Source organism: Tauraco erythrolophus, chromosome 17, assembly GCF_009769465.1.
Source record: "Tauraco erythrolophus isolate bTauEry1 chromosome 17, bTauEry1.pri, whole genome shotgun sequence".
Classification (NCBI taxonomy): Eukaryota; Metazoa; Chordata; class Aves; order Musophagiformes; family Musophagidae; genus Tauraco; species Tauraco erythrolophus.
Window position 1 is genome coordinate 14,286,078 of NC_141481.1, and position 21,865 is coordinate 14,307,942.

The window sequence follows — 21,865 nt, forward strand, 5'->3', positions numbered from 1 at the left end:
CAGGCTGGCACTGCCCACAGCATCCCGGGGCTTGCTCATCCCGGGATGCTCTGGCAATGCTCTGCTTGGGCTCAGGGTCCCTGGCACCTCTTGAGCCCCCAGCAGAGCGGCCGTGCCACGGGCGTGCAGCCGGTCTGCTGCTCTTCTGGCAGCACTGCGGGACGGGGCTGGTGCACGGGCACGTGGTGGGGATTATGGCCAGGCTGAGACGATGGCCATTAGGGAATCAAGCCTCCATCTGGCCCCATTCTGGGCCCGGCTTTCCAATTCCTGCTTTAATCAGTGGAATTGCAAGATATTACAGTTACCATAACAACGTCCGCGTGCCGGGGTCTCCACCGTGCTCCGTGATCCCGCCGTGGGGAGAATGGGGAGAGCGGGTGGGTGGCCCCTGGCACGCAGTGTCCCCTGGCTCTGCTGGCACTGCACGTGGGCCATCAGGGCCCCTCCAGACCTAGTGGGCACAGATCCCTGCAGAGCCAGGGTGCGGAGGGGATCGTCATCTCCCTGGCAGCTGCAGTGTCCTGGTGCTCATGCCCAGGCTGTCGTGCCCCTGTGGCAGCAGTCCTGTCCCTCCTGAATGTCCTGGGGGCACCTGACAGGTGGACGGCTGGGACTGGGGGCAGGGACAGTCAGCACCGAGCCCTGCCTGAGCCATTGCCCCAAACTAGTCCCAGTCAAAAAAACCCACCACCCACAAGTCAGGAAAAATCTTTTCCCCAAAAAGATCCATGGAAATGCCTCGACCGCCTCGGAGACCCCCTTTGTCTTCATCCCTAGGGAATTATAAGGGAATTTCTCCCCCTCAGAAGGGATTTGAATAAGTGTCTAAATTTTCCTCCAGACCCAAGCCCCATTGTGGGGGCACAGCAGGTCCCCCCAGGGTGTCCCCATCCCAGTGGAGGACAGCGTGGCCGGACCCGGTGCCACTGTGCCCGCCACGCGGTGCAGAGCTCGCCCTGTGCCCAGCCCCGCGATGCCATGGGGCAGCACCACGTTACACCCCCCAAACATGGAGTCAAGCCCACAGCCGCCCCATGCCCCGTGTGAAAGGGTCATGCCAGGGCTGGGGCAAGAGGCGCCGGAAACCAGGCAGCTAATCTTGGTTTAATGGAAATGGAATATTTAGCTTAGGGAAAAGATTTACCGTCTAATCTCAATGAAATAAAGTCAAGAAAATAATAAAAAAAGGTGCTTTGGAGACCGGGTTTCCCAGCTGCAGGGGTGCTGGGGGGGCAGGCACAGCTCCGTGGGTGCTGCCGTGCGGGATATGAGCTGCTTATCCCGGGGTCTCCCCTCCGGTGGGTTTGCTGCCTTATTTCGTGCTTTTAATAACTCACTGCAAGGGGGTGAGCGGCTCCGGGTGCTCTGGATTTAGGGGTGCTGTGAATTCATGTGGGTGATTTCCGCACGGCTCGAGCTGCTCCGGTCCATTGCTGGCTAAGGGGGGTCTGGGGTCTGCACCCCAGTGGCACCCAGGCGCTGGGGAAGAGCTGCACTGGGGATTCGTGCAAGGAGGGGTCCCGGCTCCGGCGCCGGCTCTGGGGATGGGGTGCTGGTGCAGCTGTCTCACCGTCCTCGGGGCGCAGGGCAGCCACCCCCCAGCAGCGGCGTGTGTTGGTGCCATTTGGGGGAGTGGAGCCCATGTGAACTGGCCCAGCGAGCATCCTGGGGCTCATCCCATGGGACCACCCTGCGGGCACGTGGAGCCGTGCGAGGATGGGCTTGGGACCACATGGGCACCCGTCAGCCAGCCCGGGCATCCCTGCGAGGCTGTGCCTGGCTCCCTGCTCCCCGGGGGCTGTTTCCACCCGAAATGCGGGGGCAGTCCCGCGCACCACGAGCTCGCCCGTGCCTCGCACCCTGCAAAGCCCGGAGGAGGGCTGCCGAGAGGAGCCCTCGGAGGGGCTGGGACGAGCCCCTTCCCTCCCACGATGGTGGTGCCCATCGGCCAGGGACTGGGGAGGGATGCTGGGGGTGATGCTAGCAAGGGTCTCCAACACTCGCCTTGCCAGCAGCCTGGCAGGCTGGCTGAGCCCTGGCGCAGGGTCTGTGGCAGTGGCCACCACAGGTGACCATGTGGCCCCTGCCATGCAGAGCCAGGTGGCCGGTACATCTCCGTCAGTCGCTGACCCTCGCACTGGCCTGACTGGATCTTCTCTCTGCACCAGCTGTATTTATTTTTGGGCCGTTGCTGCCGCCGGCTGTCCTCCCTCCCTGCCCGTCCCCTTGCCGGGCTCCCCCCGGGCTTTGGCGTGTTGCGGTGCAGTGTAACCCAAGACCCCTCAACTCAGCACGCAGATGGACACGGGGCTGCAGACACCTCTCCTCCTCCTCCTCCTCTCTGTCCTCAGGCTGGGCTTTTTCCAGTGTTGGTGTTTGGGTTTTTTTTGTTTTTTTTTTTTTTTTTCTTTTTAGCTCAAATGGATTTCATCCCATTTGCCTGGAATTAAGCTCCTGCAGATTTTAATTTGCTGACATTTTCTTCATCCGTTCGGTTGTGGATAGCAGGGATAACGCACGTGCTGCGCCGGTTCCTCCCCGCTCCCATCCCCTGCCCATATGGCTGGTGCGCGTAGCGAAGCGCACAACTGTAGCTCTGCTCGAGGAGGATGAAATACGGCAGCGAGGGGGAACGATGAGCTGTCTCGGGTGAGTAAGAACGGACCTTCCGTGGCAGCCGAAGGGGCTGGGAGGGGAATGGGTTTAAAGCAGCTTAATTCCCGAAGCTGGCAACCCCCGGCTCTGCAAAAACGAGATGTGTTAAAAGTTAATTAACTCGGCATCCGTACTGCATCGGAGCTGCTCCCGTCAGCGACTCCGCGGGCGTCGCGGCTCTGCTGGGGAGAGGGAAATCTCTTATTTTGTGTCATTCCATCGATTGCGAACGCCAAAGCCCGGGTCTAGTCCCGGGAGAGCCGTGGGGTTCATCTCCTCCGCTGCCCGTGGCCGTGCCAAGTGCGTGTGCAGGGGCCATGCGTGTCTCGCACCGGCGTGGGGAGGGGAGCGGGTTATTTTGGGCAGGTCGGGGTCCCAGGGGTGCACGCCTCTTGGCACCGCTCTTATTTCGGAGCTGGTTTCAAACCAGGGCAGAGCGGTAATTCCAGCAGAGAAGCAGTGCCAGCTCTGCGCCCCAGCGCTCCGCAGCGCCGTCGCAGCAGCCGCCGGCTTTTCCCCGGACTCCGGGGACCAAAGCCGCCCCCCGAGCCGAGCGGTCCGGGGGGATCCTCACCGCACTGCTCGGGGCTTTAGCACTCGCACATCACCGCGTACCAGTTGCCGTCCCCCTCTGCACCGTGCGTTCTCCTGCACTGGCAGCAGCACCGGTGGTGCCCGTGCCAGCCTTGCCCCAGCTCCTGGCAGCGGAGTTGAGCTTTGAAACATCTGTTTGCAGCGGAATTGGAGAGCGATGGAAACGTGGATCCCCCCCTCCCCGCTGGCCCGCAGCGTTACAAAAGCTGGCGCATAAACCACCGGCGGTGCTGCTTACACGGGTGCCGTGCCCTTCACCTGGATTTGAACAGCGGGATGCGCGTGTGCTCCGCAGCACAGCCGGCCTGCCGGCCTGGCCGCAGTGATTCCTTAGGTGCCAGCTCTCGGGCTGCTTAGGCTGCTGTAGATTGCCGTGGATCTGCTTTAAGTCACGTTGTGCTTCGCTCCGCCGCAGGGAGAACGGTTCGGGATAGTTTGCTACTCCGCTGCTTTGGTTACGGTCCGTTTGCTTCCCGAGCAGCCGCTGCTCCTGCGGGAAAACCAAACCGGAGCCGGTGGCCCGCGGCGGCTGGGCCGAGTCACTTTTGATCCCTGGCAAAGAGCAAATCGCTGCCCATCGGGGGTCCCCTTGTTACGGGAGAAATTCCGCCGAGTTCATTTTAGCGACGCTCCAAACGCAATCCGTTTGTCTCAGCTCGTTTTTCACGGCGATGAAATTGCTTGGCGTGTTCCCGTATTAAAATACTCCAGCCATCTGTGACCGTCTCTGGATAAGAAATTTCATTTTAGCCATCAGGATTTATATATTATGGGTTGCGCTGCTTCCCTGCTTTTCATTCCCCCCCTTGTGTACCCGCTCCTCCGAGGTCAGGGGGAGCTTTCTGGCTCTCTGGGGTGCTTGGCACAAGTCGCCCCCTGAACCCGCTGCTGATGCAGCACCTTAAAGCGCAGCCAGACCCCATCCTCCTGCCCACGCTGTGGGCAGAGCTGCTGGGAAACCACACGGACAGTGGGGCAATAACGGAGGAAAAGCAGCTCTTGTTTGCTTCCGTTTTAAAAAAATCCCGAATCTTGATAGCCGGACATACGGTCAACTGCCCAAAACTGGGAATTAGGGCAGCAGGAAAAAAAAAAAATTGTGCCAGTGGTGAAAAGAATTGGGCACGGAGTTCCTTTTCTACCGGCTGAGTTCAAATAGGTCATGACCAAAATGCCTCGGTGCGAAATCTCCTGTCAGGAGATGGATTTCTTTTGGCAAATCGAATTCCGCTGTAATGCAGGTTGTACCAGCCCGGCCCGCTCGCACACCGCCACTGCTTGGCAGCTTTTATTTTGGGAAGTGGCTACTTGCTCCGAGTGTTTTCCAGTACCTTAAGGAAAACACAGAAAGCTGCGTTTGTCCTGCTGTTCCCAGCAGAAAGCAGGTCGGGGCAGCGCCTCGGCCATGGTGATCCTCTCTGCGGCTCCGAAAAGCTGGGAGCGACAAAACTCGCTGCTCCTGGGGTGGTGTGGGGTGCTGGCACGGGGCTCGGGGTGCATTGGAACTGCTGGTGGCCCCACATCTCCCTGGTGCAACGGCTGGCAGGGTCCCATGGGTGCCATGGGGGGTTTGGGGACCATCCCTGGGGCTGTATCAAGCAGCTGTTTGCACCCACCGCCTTGGCCACCAGCCCCGACACCCGCCGGGTGATGCTGGGCAGAACGGAAGCTGCAGAGAAATCCTTCCTGGGGGTTTCTTTGGAGGCCTCCGTGTCCCTGGCAGCCGTGGGGCTGCCCGTCCCTGCCAGGGGAAGGACAAAGCCACCGGCTCTTGGTGCACAGGGAGGTTTGGGCACAGGGACACCAGGTTTGGGAGAGGCAAGGGGACCTGGAGCCCCAGCTGCTGATGGGGAGGGTGGTCCCCAGCCAGGCACGGGCTCAGCGCTGCTCCAGGAGGGCTCAGTCCTTACCAGAGCTGGTGCAGGGATGCATCAGTGATGACCCTCCCAAAAGCTGCGGTGCGGGGCTGGGGGTTTTGGGCTGTCCCCAGGGACAAGTGGGGTGGCTGGGGAAGGGCTGTGAGGGGGTCCTGGCCCCAGCACTCGGCCACTGCATCCCACTGTGTCTGTGCTCCCGGGTGGAAAAGCACCTTCATTCCTATTTAATGATAACAACAGTCACATCTGCAAAACATCTGCAGCCAAACGAGTGATGACTGAGCCTCCTGTAACCGTGGATAATGGGATAACGGGATAACAGCCCCCGTGAAAATCACAGGTCTGTGCTCGCTGCCGGGTTCGGAGGTGCTGCGTCCCCCATGGCTGTCAGTGCTGCCAGGGCTGGAGGCTGGCACAGGGCTGCCATCACCCTGCCCACGCCCGCCGGGCTAACAGGGAGATTGAGAAAACCTGCGTGGGTTCATAAGCAGGAGTCCTGTTGTGTGGGTAAAGCAATACACGAGTTTTCTCCCCAAAAAACGGGAGGATTTTAGCGTTGTGGCCACTTTGGGGGCAGAAGTGGTTTTCCAGGCTGGTAGCTGTTTGCACAGCACAGTTCAGACATAATCCAAGTGTAGCTCCGTGTTTTAATCCGCCCTGGGACATGTTTTTCTGCACAACCGACAGACTCAAGGTCAGGTCTTTACCAGTCGTTCTGGGGCTAAACCATACATTTTGCATTTTTCCTTCCTTTGCTACCTGGAGGTTGTATTTGATGTTGGCAGCTCTGGAAAGCTTCACATCCTCTTCATCAAACGCCCGCGCTGTGTTTAAAGATGGCGTTATTTCAATTAAAGATGGGTTTTTTAATCTTCCATCCCCAGTGCAAAGCGCTGCTGTGTTACCCTGGGGGCAAACGATGCTCTGTGGCGCGGGGGGAGGTTTGGGCCCATGATTCTGGGTCTGGTCCTGGTCCTGGTCCTGGTCCTGGTCCTGGTCCAGCCCGGGTGGCTCTGCCTGCGCGCCCAGCACCCGCTGCCGATGCCATTTGCCTTTAAGGTTTCTCACCCATTACGGCGGCGTGTAATTTAAACAGAAGCACTTTAGAAGTCAACTAATTAGCGCCAGGGAGGCATCCCCCCGGAGTTCGGCGCCGAGCTGTGCCCTCCTTTCTGTTACGAGATCGTTCCAGCTGGAAATTACAGCGACTGCAGTTTTTAGGGAAAGCGAAAGGCTCCGTCGCTGCGAGCCGGGGCAGAGCCGGAGCAGGGAGGGCAGAGCTGGCACCGAAGCCCAATTGATAGAAAAAGGAGGCACTTGGTAGATGGTAAACCTCCTCCTGGGACCAAGAACGTGGCGGGGAGGCGAGGGCGAAGGGAGGCAGGGGCTCAGCCCAGGTAGAGTTTTCCGCCGAGCCGGCCCATCTGGCTGCAGCGCCCGCTCACCGTGGGGGTGCCAAAGGCAGGGGGGCACCGGCTGGCACACGGTTGGGTTGTTGGATCTGGCCGCGTCGTGGGCGTGAGCCGAGGCTGAGACTCAGCTGCATGAGGATCTGAAGCATCTCCCTTTTGTTCCCACCGCACCCTGACAAATGGGAAAGGACCGGAGCTTCTCTCGGCATTTTCGGTACGTCTCTCTGCTCCGCTCCTCCGCGTGTCGTGCATGGCGTTGGATGGGCTGGGAAAGCCTCGTGCCGCAGCAGACATCCCAGTGATGGCTCTGCTGCCTCTCTGAGCTGCGGGGACCCTTGTGCCAGGTGCCAGTGTGGCCCTGCCACCAACCCACACCCACCGCAGCAGCGGCATGAGGGTTGGGGGAGCTGAGTGAAGCTCAGATGAAAAATTGGGGATGAGGGGCTTGGGGGAGGCAGGAGGAGCACATCTGGGTCTGCTTTGTCTCTGTGGCTAGAGCCCAGCAAAGGGATGGGTGGTGGGGACGGGGGGCGGGGGTGCTGCATGGTGCAGGGGGTGCGATGGAGCGAGATCCGGGGACCCCTTGCTCCAGCTGAACGTGAGCTCTGAGCAAACTTGGGGCTATTTTCACCTGCAGCCGCTGCTGCTCCCCAGCTTGGGGGGACGCATCCTGCACCAGCGGGTCTCAGCATCCAGCGCGGGCTAGGACCATCTGGGTGAGCTCGGCACCCATCGCGGGACGTGTGCCCTTGGGACAGGCAGGTCCCCAGCTGAGCTGCCAGTGACCCACCTGGGAGTTCTAAAAACAGGGAGTGTGACAAAGACCGAGATGTGCTGAACATCCTCTGCCGAAGCGAGCCCCAGCGCCCAGCCGAGCAGCGGGCGACGGGCGCGCTGGCAGGCGGGTTCCTGCCGGATGATTTCCCGTGGTGCCATCCCGGCCGGGCTGCCTCGGAGAGAGAGCGAAGGCGAAGCAGCTTCTAAACTCTGGGCCTCTCCTGGCCTGGAAAACATCCTAAATTCATGTTTGTGTGTTAGAGCAGACGGAGCCCTCCCAAAGAGCAGTGCCAACACTGCTGCGAAGGAGGGTCTGTGCACCGGGGCTGGGGAGCGGGCGCAGGGCTGCAGCAGCCAGGGCTGGGGATGCCTTTCCCATCCCCTTTCCACCAGGGAACAGAGCCAGGGCTGGCCTGGAGCACACAAGGAGGAGGAAGAGGAAGCTGAAGGCACGAGGCCAGGGCTGCGTGGCTCCCGAGCCCTCCCACGGGTGCGTGCAGCCTGTGGGGCTGCTGGGGTGTCTGCCCCTGGTCCCAGGCTGACCTCTGCCAACAGAGTGGGCACACTGTGCTCCACGCTGACCAGCAAAGCTGGGCTTGTCCCACGGGACAGCAGGGCGTTGCAGAGACAGCCGCGGGTTCCTGCTAAGCACCAGCCACCATCCGTCCTGTGCCAGTGCGTGCTGCATGGGTGGCATCGCACCAGGGCAGCGGACAGGCTGAGGCATCGGCGCTGTCTAATGGCACCCCACACACTGCTGTTGGTGGGTCCCCCGTTACAGACCAGCCCTGAGCACACGCTGTTTGGACGCCAGCAGCTCCTGAGCTGCGGGGCATCGGGGAGCGCTGCGGGGCATCGGGGAGCGCTGCGGCACGGTGCCAGCCTGGGCTCCCCCGGCTGCACCGCAAATGCTCTCGGAGGGTTTTGCAGAAGGAAACGATCGCGTGCTTTAATGGGATTGTTTTTACCAGTCACTTAGCTCCCCTCCTTGCTCAGTTTTACTCCTAGCACTGAGTCAGTTGATGGTGGAGGCCTTACAGCGTGTCCTTGTGCCACTGATTCAGCTGCCACCCTCCACCCCGATGTGCGTCAGCCCACGCAAAGTGGGACAGTCCTGCTGGAACCAGCGGGGCCAACTTAATTTGGCCAACTTAATGGAAGCGTGCTCGTTCTGCCTGCAAGGAACCGGCCTTCTCCCTGGCAGGAGGGGACCGCAGCCCTGGGCAGAGGCGTGGGGTGCTGCTGGGACTTGCTGCCCTCGTGCCGCGTCCTCCCCTGGCACAGGGCCGTGGCAGCCACGTTCCCGCAGGAGCTGGGAATGTAATGTTACTACATACATTGCTTACAGCTGGGTCAACTATTTCTTACATGATTTTGCTCTTTTCTAGTCGCTGCTTAATGACAAATTGACTGAGAATTGTACCAACGTGTTACTTATTTTAAATCATCGCCAAACGCTTTCCATGAGCGTGCCAGCCGCGGGACGGCTCGCGATCCGTCTGCTCCTGCTCAGCCTGAGCATCATCTGTTATTTTGAGTTCTGCCTTTTGTCGGGGGGGGGGGGAAGTAGGGACATCCTCGTCCTGGGAGATTTGGGGTCTGAAGCCTCCCGCTCCTTCTCCTCTGCCTTCACCCAGGCTTTCGGGATCCTCTGGCAAAGTTGCCCAAGGGACGGGGGAGACTCATGGGGGGGTACCCATGGGAGCCCCTGCCAGCCCCAGCCTCTCCAGCCACGCTTCGTTAGCAGCCGGCATCATCACAGCATCCCTGCACTGACGCTGCAGCCCCTTGGAGCGAGTTGCTCCGGGTGCTCTGCCATCAGCTCCCAGTTTGCCCAGTCCCCCTGGGCAGTCGGAAGTGACGCTCCCATCCCTCCTCCGCCGCAAGTGTCGGAGTTTGTGTTAATGTAGGGAGCGCGTTCTCGTGCGCCACGAGGTGAAGGGCACTAATGAACCTCACGAGACGGTTTTGTCTAACGAGCCAACGCAGCTGCGATGGGAGGAGTTGCTATAGAAACACACGGGGAGAGCAGCTCCTCCAGAAGCCCCCAAAGGTGCGAACGGGAGGGTGGGAGCAGGTGAGCAGGGGTTGGCACCTCGCTGTTGTGACGGCAGAAGGAAAAAGAAAAGAAAAAGCATCTCCTGGTGTTACGGGGGTGGGAGCGGTGCAGATGCCGCCTCCTCGCTCCCTCCTGGGATCCCACTGTGCATCCCCCGAGAGTCCCGGGGGTCCTTGCCTGGGCTGCTGCCAGCGTAGCTCTTACCGGGCAGGGGGAGGTGACCTGGAACGGAGCGCGTTGCCAGTGGTGTCCCCTTGCCTGCAGTGTCACCATGCTCATCCTCTTCCCCGCAGCACCAGCATCTCCTGAGGGGTGCAAGGCTCCCGCCTGGCTGTTGGGGGGGGTCCGACCTCCTTGTCCCGATGAAGCCATACAAGGAATGGGGCAGGAGATGCGAACAGTGTCCCCAGAATTGCTGGTGGCCCTGGCCCCAGCGTTTGCAGCTCTGGGAGGACTGAGGCCAAGAGCGCACGAGGGGCTAGGGCTGCTCTCACCTTTCCTTGCCAGGTACGGCTGGATCCGGAGCTCTGTGCCACGACCGCCCCAACCCCGCTCCTCACCCCCCTCCCTTGTCTCATTTTTCCAGGATTTTCATCCCCAAGAAGCACCGGCAGCGGTTTGACGAGGTGGTGTCACAGAGCCTGATCAGCAAGCTCTGCCGCTCCAAGAGCGAGCAGCACAGCAATCGGCTGCGGCGCAGCCGGAGCGAGGACCACCAGGAGCGGCTCCTCATCTCCACCCGTGCCAGCTCCGTGCCCCGAAGCCATGAGGAGACCAGCAAGAGCCTGCGGAAAACCACTTCGCTCATCACCAGCAACGTGGCCTCGGGGGCTGCCCGCAGGTAACCCCCCTTCTCAACACCCTCAAGTTCACAGCAGCAGCATCTGGTTTTGCGTGGGTGGCGGCATGGGGCAGGGATGCCAGAGAAAAGGGGCAGACACTGGGAAAGGAGATGTTCTTGGTGTGCAGGGTGGGTGAGATCCTCCTGGGCTGAGGAAGAACAAAGACCTCTCCCCTCTTGAAGGCTGGGCACATTTGCAACCCTTGTCCCAGCTCCAGGCCACCCTTTCTGGGTGGGGTGTTGGCTCCTGTGCTGGGTGGGTGGCAGGATGCTTAGCTGTGCCAGCGGGATGCAGGGCACCCAGGTGCTGAGCAGGCTGTATCACTCTGCCCTAGCGGGTGTCTGGGCGTGAGGCCGTGGCTGCGGAAAGATGGATAACCCTGGGTGCACAGGGGATTAACCCAGTTCCCACTGCCCATCTGGCCAGACCTCAGCAGCCCTGGCGGGCCGGGTAGCCCTGCCACGCTGGCTCCTGCTCTGCTCCCAGCCCCATCTCGTGAACATGGGCGCCAGACTCGGTCTGCCAGCCCAGCCAGGGACCCTCCCTGGAGGGACTGTGCTGCCACTGGCATGCCCCAAGCTGTTCCCCTGCCTCCAGCTGGTATCTCTAGGGTGTTTGGCCACTGCCAGCCTTCCTGCCAGGATAATTTTTGGTGTGACTTGCCCAAAATCCAGTTCCAGCACAGTCTCCCTCCCTGCCAGCGTAGGATCGGTCTCTACAACAGGCTTTCTGGTTGTAAATGATCTCAGTGATGCTACTTTCCCCCAGCTCCCTGCGGCGAACAAGTCCGAGCTCCAATCAGCTTCCCAGCAGGGAGATTTCCTAATGCTCCTTCCAAAATTTCTGAGCTGAATTTAATTTCTCTCTCATCAGCCTACAAGACCTTCGCCCCCTAAAGCACATTGTCTCTTACTCTGCCGATGTAAGGTGTGAGCTATATCCCACGGTCCGCTCTAAAAACAGGTTGGCTTTGAAGGGCTGGATGGCGGATTGATGAATTTGGTAATTAAAGCAGAGCAAGAGGCCGTGCTCAGGGGCTCTGCCCCTAAACCAGAGCATCTCTTCCTGCCTCCAGAGCATCCGCATCCCCCCAGCCCTCCCCATGGTCTTGTCTGGACCTCCCGGATCACTCCCCCCAACAATGGCTCAGCACTGTGGGCTGGGAAACGAAACAAGAACTAAACATCTGCTGGGCTCTGATTTCACGTTTACTTTTTTCACCTGCAGAACTGTGCGAGTTTATAAAGGCAACAGAAGCTTTGGCTTCACACTACGTGGCCATGCCCCGGTGTGGATCGAGTCTGTTCTGCCAGGTAAGAAAACCTTCAGCCACAAGATTCAAAGACACTTATTTATCTCTGGTCTGAACTCAAAATTTCCAGTCCTGGGACTTTTACAAGGCTCAGCAATACGAGTTTCCCCGAGTTGAATAGCTCATGTCTTTGGTACGGTTTAGTTTGGCTTTACGCACTCCCTCCTTCAAAAGGTGGAAAATGTCTGTGTTCAGTGAATAGTCTGAAATCACACTTGTGTTTCCAACACAGCTGGGTGCTGGCATCACTGTGCCCAGTGACAGCCCCAGCCCACCCAGACAATCCAGCTGCAGTGGATGCCCTGCCCCAGGGGTGTCCCTGGATGCAGGGCAGGGACCCCATCCCTGTAAGTAGGGGGTCCACCAGCTAAAGCCCCTCTCGTTCCCTGTGCATTTAGGGAGCCCGGCTGAGAAGGCTGCTCTCAAAGCTGGAGACAGGATCCTGTTCCTCAACGGTCTGGACATGAGGTAAGAGGCTCTTTAAGAGAGTCCCGGGGGTGGTAAGTGGCCAAACACATGCGTGTTCACTTGGTCACTCTTGTGAACAAGTCATCATCCTTGAGAGCTGCCTACTGAGGCACACAAGGGGTTTTGCCCCATGGGGACATCACCTTTAATATTCTTTTACAAAACCTGACTCTAAGAGTAGTGTTTCGGCTCCATCCCTGCTCTTCCTTTGACTTCTCTGTGCAAATAACCAGCACAACACATGACACACAAGATACAACTGATGTCCTGACTACAACCCCCCTGCAGACCCCAATTGAGCCGCTCTGAGTTGTCATTCATGTTAAATCCCCAGGGCTCTGCTGGGGAAAGGAGCAGAGCACCAGCCCCCAGATCACTCCCAGAGTGGGATCATAAGTTTAAAGCCACCTGGGCAATGGCATTTCCACCCTGAAGTTAATTCTATATATGATTTGTGCACGACAAAAGCCATCAAACCAGAGCTGAGCGTGCAGCGGCCCGTATTTCCTCGGGTTGGTCTTTCCACGCAAAAAGTGAGAGCAAAGGGTTAGAAGAGGCCACACGAGAAGAGGGAGTGATGAATATTTAAAGGTTAAACATCTGATGCTGCTTCTGTCCAGGCTCAGGTTCTCGCATTTCAGCTGATCCAGCAGACTGTTGGCTGATGCAGCATTGCCAGAAAATAGAGGAGACCGATTGTCCTCCGAGCCGGTGTTCTGGCAGGCACTGTCCCAGGCTGGCCTGCACCCTTCTCCAAGGGCACACCAAGATTTTTTTTTTTTTTTTTGCCTACAAAAATACATTTTACATCCACCTTGTATTTTCTTTTCAGAATTAGGGCAGGCGAGGAGAGGCCCACAGCACTGTATCATTTAAATGGAAAGTTCATCTTCTGGGTCTGAGCGTAGCTTAAAGCAGCGCTGGCTCCGTGTGCCATACCGGCTCCGTGGGCACCCACAGGCATGCCCTGCCCTTATCCCTTACTGCCAGCACCACCAAGAGCCCAGTCCCAGGGCATGAGCCAGGCTCTCCTGCAGAGAGGCTTTTCTGAGCAGCACAGCTAAAGCCCAGCAGAGATGGCAAGTCCCAGGGAGCCACAGCGGCGCCTGGCTCCGAGCAGCAACATGAGACTTTTTAGACTTTTTTTACAAAATAAACAAAGGCAGCTGCAGACTCCATCTCCCCCTGGCTCTTCCGAGAGCTGCTGCCTGACCTGCTGATCCCCACTCTCCTGTGCCCCGCAGGAACTGCTCCCACGACAAGGTGGTGTCGATGCTGCAGGGCAGCGGGGCGATGCCCACCTTGGTGGTGGAAGAGGGGATCGTCAACTTCTCCAACGGTAAGAGCGCGGGGAAGGAGAGGGCCTGGAGCGGCAGAAACCCCACGCTGGCTCTGGAATTCCCTGCACAGGAGGGAATTGCCAAACACCTTCCATAGGCTGAGCAGGTTTAACGCACTGCCCGGGGAGCGGCTACTCCCGCAGGGCACGTGGCTGCCTGCTTTGTGGGATCAGGCTTAATCTCAGGCTTGGCTGGTCTCCAGAAGGGTTCATCCTACTGGATGATTGTCCTTGACAGCCCTCGCCAGTGTCCTTCCCATGCAGTCTGTGCCGTGTACTTGACCGAAGTAATCCAACCCTGTGCATCCGCGGTCGCTGTGCAAATCCCACGGTTGTGCACGGGCTGTGCTGTTCAGAATAACTGCTGCTCTTATCAATAATTTAGCTCGCTGCTGGTGAGCGCGTCAGCAGGAGATGTGGGTGCCTGGGGCGGTGCGGGGGGTTGCCAGTGCAGTCTCAGCAGCGGGGCAGGATGGCAGCGCAGGGCAGAGCATGGTCACTGCCGCGCTCCCGGAGCCGTGCGGAGGCAGGAGGGTCAGTGTGTTGTTGGGGTGATGCTCTGCAAGGTGTAGGCCTGGGAATCAGGGACTGGCTCTTCCCTCCGGAGCAGCATTGGACTCTCCTGAGCTTCCCGTCAGGAGCCCGGTGTTACCAACGTGTTTGCACGTGCCCTAGAAACAAAACTGAGCACCCCACTACTTCGCAGTACAGAGCCAGTGGCATTCAAACTGCTTCACTGTTCCCCCCCCCCCCCCAAAAAAAAACAAACAAGAAAAGATGAAGCTTTTGCTCCCGCTTCCTTGGCCATATTCCTACAGGGATAAGTGCATCCCACAGCCTCGGTCCCTCCCAGCCGTGCGTGCTGCCCTGCGCTCGATGCAGGGGCGGCCGGGCTGCAGCACAGGGACCAGCATGGATGAGCGTGGCAAAGCAAGTGACCTCTCATGCCACAGTTTCCTCGCAGGTGACCCTTGACTGGTGCTGCTTTTGAAGTCAATGATTATCATGAAGTGCTCAGAAGCTCAAGCAAAGGCTTTGGAGAGCCAGAGAAGGAACATCACCTGCCCACATTCACAGACAGTGCAGAAGCAGCATGGCTGGAGAGATAGATCCCAGAGAGCATCCCAGTCAAAACATCCCTGCTCATCTCCAGTGGGTCCATGGACCTACTGGAACAGCCACACGCTGCAGAGCAGCTGGGCCGGAGCACAGGAGGAAGGCAGGGACAGTCACAGCTCCAGATGAGCCATTTCACCTTGCCACCGTGCTGCCTTCCAGCGACTGAAATCTGTTTTTGCTGGGGTAACAACACCAGTATCAGCACATCAGGACTTGTGTTTCTATGGAGCACTCATTGTGCACGGGTGCAGCTGTCCCATCTGTCCCCAGGACTGCCCCCCAGTTTCAGGGCAAGTCTTTGAACCATGGTTAAGATCCTTTGTCTGTTGAATTTTCTTTTGTCTTTCTACCTGCACCTTGCAGACTCTGACTCTGCTGACTCCCCAAGCACCTCCTCCGCCCTCACCTCCTTGCAGTGGGTTGCAGAGATACTTCCCTCTAGCATCAAGATACAAGGAAGGACCTTCAACCAGCAGCTGGAGCACCTGCTGACTCCACCCGAGCGCTACACCGTCTGCAAAGCCCTGGAAGGCTTCTTCCAACATCGGTAACTCGTTAGCAGCTCCGTTCCTCTGATGCTGGTGCCTGGCTGGTAGCAATGCCCATGGCAGGGTGGCTCTCCAGGCAGACCTCAGCTGTCGGCACTGAGCTCTGCTGCCATTTCATTCTCCAGGTTCCCCAGCTGTGTATTTCCCTGTGTGTGTCCGTAGGGCATGAGCCCAACTCTCATCAGGTGTCCTGCCCGGGGACAGGGCAGACCCTTTAGCTTTTGAGGTTAATTCAGTCACCTCTTAGTCCCTCGTAGTGACCTTGGTCCCCTCCCAGCACAGACTCTCTTGCTGTCTGGCTGTCCCCGACAGCTGCAGATCCTGTTTCACCTCTTTCAGTGTTTCATCCTTGTCTTCTTGTTCCTCTCAGCATCTTGGCTGCAGCATTCCCTTGGCATGGGAACAGCTGTGGCTGGCAGAGCCCTCGTCCTGCAATGGAGCACATCCTCCCCACCCTGCTGCAATGGTCTGAACTGACCCCCTGGCAGCCTTGAAGTGTTCAGTAGTGACCTTGATCTTTTCCTTTCCATGCTGTTGTGGATAAGCCATCCCTCCAGGCACTGGGAGATGCTTGCTGCCTCTTCTTGCAGCGGCTGAGCTGACCGAGCCAGGCTGCCCGGCTGCTCCTCAGGAGCCCAGGTGCCACACGGCTCTGGATGCAGCAGCCAGACCCCAGCTATGTAAACCCCCTGGCACCAGCTGAGCAGACCCTCGCGAGGCCCTGAGATCACCGACACTACCCCAGTGAAGCAGAATCCGTTGCTTTGCACTCTCCTGATGCCACATGGCTTCACAGCAGTCCCCAGTCAGGCACTTCAGCCCCAGGAGCAGCATCTGCAGGAGCAAATCCAGTCCTCAGGGTCTGCAGCTGGGAAATGCTGACCCAACCTGACCAGAGTGCTTGCTCTTGCTCAGTGGCACAGAGATGGGAACCCCAGTGCCATGTGCCAGTCCCCAGGTGCCCTCCCAGTGCAGGGCAGCACATGTGCCTTGGTCTCCCCACAGTGTTTTACTGGGGGCTGTCGGTGCTGCCGGCCCCAGCGCTGCCAGCTGCAGGGAGCAAGGTGCAGCGGGGCACCAGTGTGCCCACCCTCTCCTCCAGCCATCTCATTTTGCCTGTAGCTGCCCCAGATGGCTCAACGCAGAGGCCACTGCTCCGTTTAACAATAATTCATCATGACCTAATTGCATGCCTGTCCCAGACAGGCCAGCTGTGACCTCAAACTGCTCCAACAAGGAGGGAAATCCCCAAACATTAAGCTTATGTTGCTTGCCACCACAGCATGCAGACATCAGCATTTCCCAGCAGCAAATCATGGAATCACAGAAGGGTTTGGGTTGGAAGGGACCTCAAAGATCATCTAGTTCCAACCCCCCTGCCATGGGCAGGGACACCCTCCACTACACCAGGTTGCTCAAAGCCCCATCCAACCTGGCCTGGAACATTTCCAGGGATGGGGCAGCCACAACTTCTCTGAGCAACCTGTTCCAGTGCCTCACTACACTCACTGGTTCCTACTATTACTTCTACATGAAGGATGCAATAGTTGCAACAAGCATTAACCCAACATCCCTGCCTCAGTTTCTCAGTAGAAAAGCAGCCTGACTTTAGCTCTCTGACCCAGGACAGCCCTCCTGCCCCAGGCTGCTTTATCATCCTCACCAAATCAGGTGCTCAGCCCTGCTAGTCTCAACAGCCCTTTCACCATTTCTGCTTGCCACAGAGCCAACCTGAGCCTGAGCCCGAGCCCTCAGCCCAGTGAGGCTGCCAGCCCAGCCACCCTCTCCAGTACATTTCTCCCCGAGCCTGCTTACCTGCTTCTGGCCAAAATTCAGGTCTTCCCAGAGCATACCTCTGCTCCCTGGTGCTCCTCCACCCCAGACACCCTGCCTGACTCACAAACCAGGTTTTATACCCGGCTGTCAGGTGTTGCTGGTCCCCAGGAGTTTGCTCTCCCCGTTAGCACCAGCTGCACAGCTCCGCTTCCCAAAGGACTCAGTCCCTTGTTCGCAGCCTGGCACCTCTGCTCGGAAACGCTCCGATTGTGCCAAAGGCTCCGCGGCGAGCCCGGCAGCTGAGACCCGGGTGGAGGCAGGCAGGGAAGCGGCGTGGTGGGGCTGTGCCGTAGGGATGCGCTCGCTGCCCAGCCCTCTCTTTCCGATTTTGCAGGAATATTGACACTCTCATTGTGGATGTGTACCCGGTGCTGGACACACCGGCCAAGCAAGTCATTTGGCAGTTTATCTACCAGCTGCTGACGTATGAAGAGCAGGAGCACTGCCAGCAAAAGATTGCCAGGTTTCTTGGTTACAAGTCCTTGGCAGGTGAGAGGAAAGCCCCTGCGCTCCGGCACGGACACGCCGTGTCCCACCGGCTCCCCAGGGACCTCGGTGCATCGCGCTGGGGCGGCGATGGAGCAGGCAGCTCTGCCCAGGGGCAGCGGCTGCAGCTCTGCCCTGCCCGGCTCCTGCCCACACGCTGCCCGCGTGGACAGGGCGGCTGCGCGGGACGTAGGGCAGCGCCACGGAGTTTCCAGCCCCTGTGCCCGATGAGGTTGATCTGTAGATGTCATGTGGGATGTCACCTTTTCGTACCATGGAGATGTGTAGTTATGGAAGGAAACTGCGCTGGGAGGAGAAATGGCACCTGGCTCGTGGCGGGGGCTTTGGGAAGCTGCTCGGGTTGTTAGAAGTCCTGAAAGGGAATAGGTGGGTTAAGGGCAGCGTTCAGGTCAAAGTGATGTTGGCAGTGTTCAGTGTTCCTCGGGATGCTTGGCAGTGATGGACGCAGGTGTCCGTGGTTGGAGGCAGTGGGGAGCGTGGGTTCCCTGGCAGTACCACGCCTGCCCGGCAGCGCCACGCTCCCAAAGAGGCTCGGAAGGCAGCTGGCCATCCTCCTCCTCCCCGGTTCGCCTCTCCCCTCGCCATCGCCTGCGGTCGCGGCAGCGCAAAGCCAGCGGCGGTTTGCTGAGGATTATGGGCTGTGCAGTCAGACAGCAGAAAAGTGAGGGCAAGTTTGGAGTGAGATGTCGTCACCTTTGGATTTGGGCTTCTTAATTGCTTCCAAATTCTTCTATTTACATTGCGTTGATGTGTTCATTATAGACTCAACGTAGGTAAAGGAGGAGTTGCTTGGAGAGAGCCTTCTGGAGGAGCACAGTTATTTAGGAGCACAGTTATTTAGGAGCACAGTTATTTTAGCACAGCCTTTCCCTCGCAGGGAGAACCAGCTCCAAGTCCCGGTGCAAATACTCCTGCCGTGCACGGAAAGCTGTGGGATATTTGCTCACCCAATTTGCACTCTCAATTACCACGGCTTTTGTGTGTGCAGAATCGTGGCCCAAGCTACCTAATGTGTGGTGTATTCCCAGCACCTTAGACCCTAAAATTAGTTTATAAACTTTGGAAGAGCTCAGAGGGAAGCCGATGCATTTGCAGTTTGCAGCTGTATTTCAGGAATACCACGCCGGTATCCCCGGCCACGGCAGAGGAACAAAGCCCGGGAGTAAATCCCCCAGGACCTGGCTGTCTCGGACAGTTGTTCCCGGGTCACAGGCTGGTCCCTGGCTCCTTTCAGCTTCTCAGGTGAAAGGGGCATCTCTGACCATGTGAAGTTCAGGTTGTTCCAGTGCACGACATGTGCCCACGCAATGGCCAGAGATCTCTGAATTGGGGTTAGTCCTTCATCTGGGCTTCTTCCAAACTCGGTGGCAATCTCTGATGTTTGTGTGTGTCGGGCTGTCCAACCATTGGTCTGTCGGATACCGCGGAGACTGATGCTCTGGTATCTTCATCCTGCTGTGTGTCTGAGCCTCCCCGAGCTGCCACGCTGAATGCACATGGACCAATCCACCAGATAAAGTGGTTCTGCCAGGCAGCATTTCAGTGCTGGCCCCAACTCTTGTCCCTCGAGGGCAGGAAGGAGTTGGCCAGGTCCCGCTGGACCAGCCTGGCTCAGGGCTGGAGTTTCCCAGGCACCATAAGCTGGTGGATGCCAATCCTGCTGGAAAAAGCAATTGCACATCCCATCCATCCCCCCGCCCCGTGCTGGCGGGAGCATTTGCAACCCACTCTGCTCCCCGGGGCCAGCACGAGGATGGGCTGTGGCTACCCAGGGGGACGGTCGAGTGTGGGGCTCAGAGAGAGTCCCACGGGCCCAGGGGAGCCCTGTGTCATGGCGAAGAGGAATGGGGGTGCTGGGGGGCCCGGCACACACCAGCAATGCCTTACAAAGGGTGTTTTCTGCTGCAGCTGAGCCAGAAGCAGAGGACCGCTACCGCAGCTCCGTTCGAGGGGCCTCCTTGTGCCGGGGAAGCCTTCGAACCCCCCGCCCTGATGAAGGGGGGGCAGCAGGTGGGTGCCTGGGGGCTGCGCAGGAGGGAGCTGGGTCCCCGTGGCTGTGCCTGTACCGCACTGCTGCTCTGCCCGAGCCAAAACTCTGACCCATTCCTCAGCACGAGCGGTGGGACAAGATGCAGGTGAGCGTAGAGCCAGCACAGAGGCTTTGACTGGAAATCCATGTTTTTAGAACCAGTTAAATAAGCCATTCCAATAAGAAACCACTTGGGCTGAGGCTGAACGTTGTTTCCAATCCCTTGCACTGCTCAGACGTGAACTGATGCTGCTGGTCCGGGCTGCAGTTTCTACCTTCCTTGTTTGGACACCATCAAATTCAGAGGGCAAACAGCATCTGTGGTGCTCCTCAGCTGCCGGGGACATTTCCCGGGGTAGATCCTCTAACTTGCCTCCAAGAAGCATTCCTGGTTGCAGTCAGAGCACGGAGAGTGGCCGCCAGCTGGGTACACTGGAGGGAAGCCGCTCGCCCGGGCAGATGTTCGCCAGCTGCGAGGGAGAAGCCGTGTCCTCAGCTGCCCTGCAGAAAGGGCAGAGCAGCCCGTGAACTGTCGTGCAAACCTCACACTGCATCCTGCCCCGGCTGCCCCCAGCTCACCTCCCTGCACAAACCATTTCTTTGCAAAAAACTCACAACGTTCCTCAGTCCTGGAGAGGGAGGTGATGTGTGTGGGGGGTGCACGTCCTGTTCCCACTGGGGGCCCCACTCCAGAGCCCGTCCTGTTACAGGCAGCTGTCTCCATCCTGGGGTCTGCCTTTGTTGCTGTTCACCGTTGGACTCCGAGCACGTGGCTCCAGTTTGGCACCGGGGTGAGCGGAGCTGCTCCGTGGGGCTCTCCGGAACTCTGCCTGCCCCAGTGCCCAGCCTGGCCCTGACTGCTGGGTGGGAATATTGTGGCTGGAGGGAACATGGACCCATTCGACCTGCCCTCCAGCAGCTCAGGAAGGGCAGGGATTGCAGAGTGCTTCCTCCCGCTGCCCTTCACACCCCCTTGGAGATAAATCGGGGGTCTGGAGGTGTCTCAGAGCTCAGCCAGCCTCCAGCCATTAACCTCTGAGCAGGAGCTCTCCGTGGATGTAACTGGAAAAATGCAGTTTCATTTGGAGCTGGTCAAATCAGCCTCATCCCAGTGAGTGCCCTCGTGCCTTCGCAGGGGCCCAGACCTCCCTCCCTCCTGTGTCCCCAGCAGAGCCCCATCTCAGGGGACACCGCTAGGGCGGCCGGTGCTGCCTGGGCATCTGCGACCCAACAGACCAGATTTTGGGAAGTTTTTTGCCTTGCGTGGTGACCCTGGCTGTCCCGGTGTCCAGCACCTGCCAGGGAGGCTGAAGGAAAAGATACCAAAAAAAAGAAACACCCGTGGCCCTGCAGCATCCTGATGCCTGGAGAGTTCCCGACGTGGTGCGAACGCCTGCGTGTGCCCCGATAACGTCCCTTCCCCGAAACGCTCGGATGGGAACTCCTCGCTCGGCGCGGTCCCCGCGTCTGCGGCACTGCCGAGGGACCACGGCGCGGTCGCAGCGCTGCTCCGGTGTGAAGGTTTATAGGCAGCTTCCAAACCTTTAGTTGGGTAGACTGAGAGATAAATAATATTCTCATTTTATAAAGAAACTGCAAATGGAGAGGTAAAGGGCAAGGCAGAGGAGGATTTTGTCTCAGCTGTGCTTGTGTTCTATCACGCGCCATGCTTTGCTGCTGGGTGACTCCTGCTGCCGCCCGGCTCCGGGTCCCGGCAGGAGCTGGCGACACCTCGGGCCAGCACCGTCGGGAGCCCCGGGGCAGGAGGAGCAGCTCCTCACTGGCTCATCTCTTCCTTCCCCGCAGGCCAGAGCGATACCGTGGAGGTCCCAGTTCGCCTCATCCCTGGAGAGAGACAGGCTGGTGATGGCACGTCCCTCCCGGAGACACCCAACCCCAAAATGGTGGGACCTCACGGGGCTGGGTGGGGGCGGCCTTGGGAAGAGCTTTGCCGACGTGTGCGGGACCGATGCGTTCCCGGGGAGGGTCGGTGACTTGGGTCCTTCCGTGTTAATGGTGGAAAGCAGGAAAAAGGGAACGGGGCAGGATGTGTCCGTGTGTAAGTGCCTGCTGGTGGTGGACAGCGAGGGGCTCTCGGGAGGCTCCGAGAAGGCAGAGCAGCCTTGGCTTGGGCACGTGCTCCTTTACAGAGTACGAGACTGGGGCTGTCGGGTCCGTGGGGGCTGTCCTGTCCCCAGGGCGTCGTTCCCCACGAGCCCCGTCTGGATTCGGGCACCGACAACAACTCTTTGCCCTTTTCATTCCAGATGTCGGCTGTCTACGCAGAGTTAGAAAACCGTCTGATCAGCAGCTTCGCCAGCAAGATGGGCAGCGCTGCCCTGCACAAAGCATCGCCTCCGGCCCCGGAGCTGGCACACGCTGCAGGTAGCGCCCGGCTGCCCGCGGCGGGAGAGAGGCAGTTTTGGGGGGTCCCGGGTGCCGGCGGGTGGTGCTGGGCAGGCAGGCGGAGGGGGAGACACGTTTCTCC

General features: G+C 59.0%; 1 protein-coding gene across 1 annotated transcript in view; it reads left to right on the top strand.

Annotated features, from left to right (window-relative positions):
- Positions 1–21,865, top strand: part of GRID2IP (Grid2 interacting protein) — a 35,730-nt gene that overhangs the window by 4,035 nt on the left and 9,830 nt on the right. The window contains 10 exon segments of the mRNA XM_086622500.1: positions 9,964–10,218; positions 11,447–11,532; positions 11,930–11,999; positions 13,244–13,338; positions 14,821–15,004; positions 17,176–17,330; positions 18,207–18,247; positions 19,262–19,358; positions 21,184–21,281; positions 21,645–21,762. Of these exon segments, the coding sequence (XP_086478626.1) occupies positions 9,964–10,218; positions 11,447–11,532; positions 11,930–11,999; positions 13,244–13,338; positions 14,821–15,004; positions 17,176–17,330; positions 18,207–18,247; positions 19,262–19,358; positions 21,184–21,281; positions 21,645–21,762 (1,199 nt within the window).